The following is a 7173-nucleotide window of genomic DNA, read 5'->3' as shown; positions in this document are numbered from 1 at the left end:
TGAAGAGTCAAAGAACCAAACCTTTACTGCACAGCACAAAGAACAGGGAGAGGGAATGGAGCCACGAAGGGAGGGGAGAGAGAGAAAACCCAGGCGTAAACCAGGAGGGGAGGGATAAGGACAACAGTAAGGGGAGGGGATAGGAAGGGAACTGCACTGCAAAGCAGGACCGGGCAGGGGGAGAACCGAACAGCAAAACGGGGAGGGAGGGAACAGGGACCAAGATGCAGAGCAGGGGGAGAGGGGACAGGGACACAAAGCAGAGGACCAAAAGAGGTTGAGGGCTGCAAGAACGGCGGGCCAGGGCAGAGAGGGTGGGCTGGGGGCCCTGGGTGGTGGAGCCTTCACAGTAAGAGCTTCACTGGATGAGGGGTGGAGGCAGGGGTGCAGCTGCCAAGGGCTGGGCACTTTCTGGGGGTCCTCTTGCTGCGATGCCTGCTCAGAGGCCCTGAAGGATGCTCTGTGGCTGGAGAAAGAGCAGAGAAGGGCATGAGGCAGCTCCAGACAGCAGCACACCCAGGGCCCCTCCTGGACCACATCCAGGCACTCAGCTTGCTTCTCTGTCACCCTGCCACCAGCCGTGGCTGCAGCCACCCCAACCAGCACCACTCCCAGGGCAGGCTCACCTGGCATGCAGGACTTGGCAGCTCTCTGCCTGCCCCTCCGCAGCTGGGGGATGCTGCTCTGATGACCACCCAGGGTGGGGCAAATGGTTCTGTGGAGGGGAAGGAGACAATTTAGAAGCAGCCAGGCTCAGGGCACAGCCCACAGGCAAGGTGCAACTGCAGGGGTGGGCACTGGGCACACAGTGGGGAATCACAAGCAGCTGCTGGCAGCTTTCTCACCTCTCCACTGCCTTCTGCTTCAGGGCAGATGCTCTGGAGACCAAGGGGAGCTTGGGCACAGATGATGCCTTGGTGGTACATGCCCAGTCTGAGGTCCTGCACACAAGGAAAAGATAAGTGCCAGAGCTGGATCCTCACTGCCTGCTGCCACAACACTGCACCATTCCCTCAGTTATCCTACTCAAGTACTTACAGAGCTACAAAAGCAAAGTCTGCCCAAGGGTGTCCTGCACCACCAAGGCCATGCAGATCTCAGCTTCTGGACACGCACACAGGCTCCAGAGCCCTCTGACACCAGTCAAAAACACACCCCAGAAACCCCCAAGCCACACAAGGGCACAGACCTGACCCTCCCCACAGGTCCTCTGAGAGGAGGTGACCCTCCTGCTTCCCAGCCACCACTCCTGGAGCCAGCTGGAGGGGACCCCCAAATGCAGAGGGAAGGTCCCCAGGGCAGCACTTACTTGCAGACCTCATAGGTGACATCCAGAGCACTGCCAGAGGGCTGGGGCAGAGCACAGCCATTCTGAGCTGCCAGCTGGGACAGGGGCACACGGCTCTGGGTGACTGTCACTGGGCACAGGCTGGAGCTGCAGGACGAGGCTGGCAGGGAGCCAGGGGGTGCTGGGGCTGCAGCTGGCAGGCAGAGGCTGTCCAGGCTCTGCCCTGCCCTGGCAGCCTCTGCTTGCTGCCCACACCTGCGCTGCCGTTTCACCCGTGGGGAGAGGCTGCAGGGAGATGCCAGCTGGGAAGAAGTTGGCATCTCAGGGGACCTCTCCCTCTTCTTAATGGGGCTGAGGGCCAGCAGCGTGGCACTGGTGAGCGGAGCCAGGTGCTGCCAGCCGGGCAGGGGAGAGCTGATCACAGGGGCACCAGGCACAGCCACAGAGCTCTCAGCTACAGGGGCAGAGAAGAGACCAAAGTCACCTCCCTGCCTGCACCTGCCAGGCACCCCCAAGCCCCAGGCCGTGCCCCTCTGCCCCACACCACCCTCAGCTCTTTCCTCTGGAGGCTCCACCAAACCACAGCAAACCCAAGGGCAACAGCAGGCACAAACAGCCCTGCCCATGCCAGCCTCAAGGCACCATCCTGCTCCCACAGCAAGGGCTCCCTGGCAGTGCCAGGGCTCTGCCCACAAACAGCCTCTGCAGAGCCACAGCTTTGCTCTCTGGGCCATGCAGTGGCACTGAGGAGGAGGAGGAAGAGTTCAGCCCTGCTCAGACAAAGGCTGCCAGGGCTCAGGCTACAGCTGGGCTGCTTGGGGCAGATGCACCCCACAGGAGCACCCAAGAAGAGAAAGGGAGGCTCAGAACCCACTGGGTGCCAGGCCAGCAGAAACTCCTCTCCCTGCCCTGTGCCTACAGCTGCCAGCTGCCCCCCCTCAGTCCCCTCTGCTGCATCAGATCCTAGACAGGGGAGAGGACACAAACCTGGCTCCTGCCCATCACAGCCCTGCTGGCTCCTCTGGGCTGGGCTGGCCCCGCTCAGCTCTGCAGCTGTGCTTGCAGCTGGGACCTGCTCCTGCCTTGGAGCAGCCTCCTGCTGGGCCTGGGGCTGCACTTCCTCGGAGGCCACTTCGGGAGCCAGGAAGCTGCCATCCTCGTGCAGGGACTGCAGCTGTGGGGGGCAGCTCACGGCAGGAGCTACAGCCCTGGCACAGAGACAGAGACAAGGGCCAGTCAGGTGGGGAGCTTCAGCCACTGGCACCAAAGGCAGGCTCAGCACCACTGGCATCACCTCCAAGACCCTCCCCAGCTGGGCAGAAGCTGTGAGGGGCTCTAGGACAGGCACAAGCTGGGAGATGCCAGGCCTTGAGCGCAGAACCCAAGCTAGGAGCACTCCTGTTGCTTACAAGGAGCTAAAGAGCAGCCACAGCTTCTTGCTGAGCCTCAGGCACACATCAACAGCAGCCTCCCTCAGGAGACCTTTCCCAAGGGCTTCCTTCTGCCAAGGTATAGGGGCACAGACAGCAGCAGTGCCTGGCAGCCCTGCCAGGGCTGCATTTCAGGGAACAGAGGCAGGAGGAAAGACCTCATGGAGGCAGCTTCAGCACTACCAACAGGCACTTAAGGCTCTTGGCAGCAAAGAAAGTCCCAGACACAGCAACTCTTTCCAGGCGAGATTATCCCATGGGATTGGATCTCTTGGAGCCAAATCCCACTCCAGAGGGCAAGCAGTCCTCTGTAAGCAAAGACCTGGTCCCTCTCCCACCTACAGCATCTTCAGGGAGGCTGCATGCTAGAGGAAGGCTGAACACCTCTGCACTGCGAGCAGTGGCACACGGAAGGGGAAAGGAGCTAAAAACTTTGCCTTGTATCACCCAGCTACTTGACACCTGAGTGTCACAGCCAGCTCCACCCCTCCTCCCTGCCAGCCTCACCTGGGCAGCTCCGAGGGGCCAGAAGAGTGGGCAGGCAGCAGCACTGGCACCTGGCTCTGGGACCCCCGGGCAGCATCCTCGTAGGCACGGAGCTTGGCCCGCAGCTCTGCCACCTGCGAGCGAGGGTCAGGCGTGGCTCAGCCCAGGCCATGCCCCAGCAGCTCGGCAGCCTGCGTGCCAAGCCCAGCCCAGGCAGAGCCCAGCCCTGCCCTGCCCAGCAGCTCTCACCTCGGCTCTCAGCTGCTCGCACAGCTCCGTGTAGCCGCACACGTGGCAGTCCACGCTCAGCAGGTTGCTCTTCAGCTGCGGAGACAGCGAGCAGCAGAGCTGAGAGCAGCCCCGGGGCAGCTGCTGCCCCTCCGCCCGGCCCGCAGCAGGGCAGCTCCATGCCCCCTGCCGGCTCCCGTGCCCCAGGAGCACAGGCTGGCTGCGGGGCAGAGGGGCCCCGGGCCCGGGGGCAGGCGCAGGCTGCCGCAGCTCCGCCAGCGCTGCGCGCCCACAGCCGGGGCAGGCAGCGGCAGGAGCGGGCAGCGGGCGCCAGCCCGGGGCAGAGCGGCGCCAGGCGATGCTCACCGAGACCCTGATGGCCTTGGCCTGGCTGGCATACTTGAGCGTGCTGTAGGTGTCCTCGGAGGCCAGCGGCGAGGGGCTGAGCGCAGCCAGCATGAGGGTGCGGCAGTTGCCGCCCAGGCAGTCCTTCAGCAGGCGCGTCAGCTTGCTGTCCCGGTACGGGACGTGCCCGCTCCTGCCCTGTGCCAAGGCGCCCAGGCGCTGCTCAGCTGCCGGCCCTCGGGCCCCGGCCGCCAGCCCTGCCCGCGCTCGGCCCGCGGCACCTCCCGAGCACAGCCCGGCCCGGGCTGCCGCCCGCAGCGCCCCGCCGGGGCCAGCCCCCGGGCACAGCCTTACCCTGCCGCCCGCCAGCGCCGTCAGGACGTTGATCAGGGCCAGCAGCGAGCGGTTGATGCTGGCCCCCTCCCGCAGCCGCTCGCCCCTCGTCTTGGCCACCGAAGCTCGCTCCGAGCCCGCCAGGTCCACCAAGCTCAGCTTGGCCACTCGCACGGCCCCACCGAGCCCAGCGGCACAGTCCTGCTGCTTCACGCACACCTGGCAGGGCAGAGGGCAAAGAGGCTGCAGCCGCACCAGGGAGCCGGCGGCAAGGGGCACAGCCACCCAGCCTGCCCTGCCACCAGCATCCCAGCCCCTGCTGCTGCACCCTGCACATCTCCCCTCCCTGCAGCACCCTCAAGACCCCCAGAGCAAATCCTGCACAGGCCTTAGTGCCACTGAAGGGCTGGGCTAGGCCCTCCCCAGCCTGGGCTCTGCAGCCAGGAGGCACAGCTGGCAGCAGGATGGGCACATCTCCTGCACCGCTAATGGCTGGCAACAGGAACCCAGCACCTGCTGACCAGTCCCAGCCAGGACTCCACCCAGGCACCAGGGCTGCCCCTGCCAAAAGCAGTGGGCACAAACCCAGGGCAGGCTGGAAGGGCAACCAGAGCACTGCACTATCCACACAGCTGTGAGGGCTCTGCTAACGTGGGCAAGGGCTGGGAGCAAAACCCACTGCAGAGGGTGCAGGGGAGCAAAGGGAACTGGGGGGCAAAAGTCTGCAGAGCCCCCAGGACTATTGCCCTCAGCTCGGTGCCAATGCAGGGGACAAGCACAAGCAGGAGCTGTCACCAGCCCCTTGGTGCTTTTGGGGCCACAGACATCTCCTACTTGACTTGTGGCACACCAGCAGCAGCAGCAGCCCTGGCACAGCATTGCTCCCTAGCCCCCTCTGGGCACAAGCCCAGGGCATGCCCCAGCAGCAGCCGCACCTGGAAGACAGCGTGGGAGCGGGAGGAGCAGGCGTTGGCATCCGTGGGATGCTGCGTCCGGTTCCTGTTGCCGCTCAGCAGCATCTGCAGCAGCTGCTCTGCCGAGCTGGGCTGGGGAGAGCAGGCAGAGGGCAGGCATCAGCGCAGCCCCAACGCGGGCACCCAGACGGCCGCGCACTGGGCAGCCACAGGGGCACGGCAGGAGGCCTCCCGCAGCTCCGCAGGGCTGCTCCCCCCTCGGGCTCGCCTTTGCTGCCAGCCAGAGGGCACCCAGGGGGCACCCCCTGGGCCCACAGCCCCCCCGACCCGCAGCGCTGCCTGGCACAAGCGGGGCAGGCACAGCCTTACCGAGCCCCTGTGCCTGCTTCCAGACCCACCTGGTGGAAGGACAGGCCCTGGACCACAGCTCCCCTGCCAGGCTCCTCCCGGATGCTCAGAGGGCCCTTGGGCTCCAGCAGGTCATGGATCTGCTCGTTGTAGACCTGCAGCAGGGAGCTCCAGCTCAGCCTGAGGCTTGCTTCCCCCAGGGGCAGCAGCACAGCAGCTCTGGAGCCCAGGGCCATGCCCAGCCTGCTGCCCACCCAGCACCACCTCTGCCACCTCCTGCCAGCAGGCACAGCTCAAGGTGCCCCAAAGGCAGAGCTCAGGAGGCCTTCAGCAGCAAGGCACTGAGCCACTGCTGCTCCACAGCCCTGGCAGCCAGGCAGCCCTCACTGCCCTGTGGGCCACACCAAATGCCCCCAGCTCCAGGGGGCACAAACCACCAGCAGCAGCTCACCAAATGGCCTGGAGGAGTCTGCTTCCAGTCTAGGGCTGTCCTGAGACACAGGGCACAGCTGGCAGCACAAGGCTACCCCTGGCACTACGACCCCAAGGCCTCCAGGTGGTGCCTGGCAGCAGAGGGCACACAGCTGGGCACAGCATACCTCCAGGTAGGAGACCAGGACCTCATAGCTCCTCTCCTCCTTCATGGCCTCAAGCCTCTTGTACAGCTCCACCATGGTGAGGTAGATGATGCCAGGGCTCTGCTCCGAGCCCAGCATGGTGAAGGTCTTCCCTGCTCCCGTGGCACCATAGGCAAACACTGGCAGGAGGAAGGGAGGAGCCTTCAGACTACAGTTAATGCTTCAGTGCCATTTGTGTCCTCCTCCAGCTTAAGGAAACAGAGACACAGCCAGGCCCCAACCCCTCTCCTGCTCTCACTCTCCCCTTACCAAGCCCAGCAGCTCCTTCCCCCATCCCTCACCAGCAGCTCTTTGCCCTTCCAACCCTTGCAGTTGGTCTCAGTTTTCACCTCGTTTCTCCTCTCCCATCCTTCAGCAGCCTCTCTGAAGGGGCCCCAGCAGAGCAGGACACCCTCACCCGGGCAGCCTCAGCCTCTCCCCCCAGCAGCAGCTCTCAGTGCTTCCCGACCCTCACTCCTGGAGCTGCTCCGTGCAGGTGCAGACAGGTCCCTGCCTGCCTGCCAGGCGGGCACGGGGACAGCAGCAGCCTTCGGCAGCTCGGCCAGCACCACAGAGCCAGCACCAGCCCCTGCGGGGCCAGCGCCCGGCCCGGAGCAGGGCGAGGCAGGAGAGCAGCTGCTGCCTGCTCAGAGCTGCCTGGCAGCAGCCAGGGGCTCCTTCAGCTGCACGCTGCTGAAGCCCTCTGCTGCGGGGCCAGGCTGACAGTTGGCATCGTGCAGCCCGGGGAAGCTTTGGAGAGGGCTTCTGGGAGCAGCCCAGGCTCTGCTGAGCGCACCCAGAGCAGGGCCAGGCGGGGCAGGAGCTGCTGGCAGCACCAGGGCACTTGGCTGGCGCTTACCGGAGCAGTTGTAGCCGTCGAGGACGCTGCCGAGCATGTCGCGGGTGGTGTGCTGGAACACCTCCTCCTGCCTCGCCTGCTCCCCAAACACGCGGTCGAAGACGAACTTCTGCTGTTTCCTCGGGTGCTTGGTGCCGCGGGCAGGCAGCGCAGGGCCGGAGGCACCACCCAGCCCCTCGGGGTCGAACACGAGGGTGTTGCGGTCGACGACTCTCAGCAGCGGCTGCTGCGCGGCTCTCTCGCCGGCTGCAGGGGGTCGCACTCGCACCACGACGGCCACGGTGCCCTCCCCGGGGGGAGGCACCAGCGCCATGGCGGCGGCGGC

The 7173-nt window shown here is 65.4% G+C and overlaps 1 protein-coding gene across 1 annotated transcript; it reads right to left on the bottom strand.

Moving 5' to 3' along the window:
* LOC135191866 (kinesin-like protein KIF18B) lies at positions 1-7173 on the bottom strand. The gene is made up of 13 exons (XM_064174492.1): positions 6849-7173; positions 5972-6129; positions 5423-5527; positions 5046-5156; positions 4132-4329; positions 3799-3975; positions 3454-3528; positions 3226-3338; positions 2276-2496; positions 1310-1742; positions 846-941; positions 627-715; positions 1-466 (listed from the first exon to the last, which is right to left on the bottom strand). The coding sequence occupies exons 1-13, from the start codon at positions 7159-7161 to the stop codon at positions 345-347; spliced, it is 2211 nt and encodes a 736-aa protein (XP_064030562.1). The 5' UTR covers positions 7162-7173; the 3' UTR covers positions 1-344.

Source organism: Pogoniulus pusillus, chromosome 40 (genome assembly GCF_015220805.1).
Source record: "Pogoniulus pusillus isolate bPogPus1 chromosome 40, bPogPus1.pri, whole genome shotgun sequence".
NCBI classification, from domain to species: domain Eukaryota; kingdom Metazoa; phylum Chordata; class Aves; order Piciformes; family Lybiidae; genus Pogoniulus; species Pogoniulus pusillus.
This window is presented reverse-complemented; position numbering and strand designations above follow the sequence as displayed.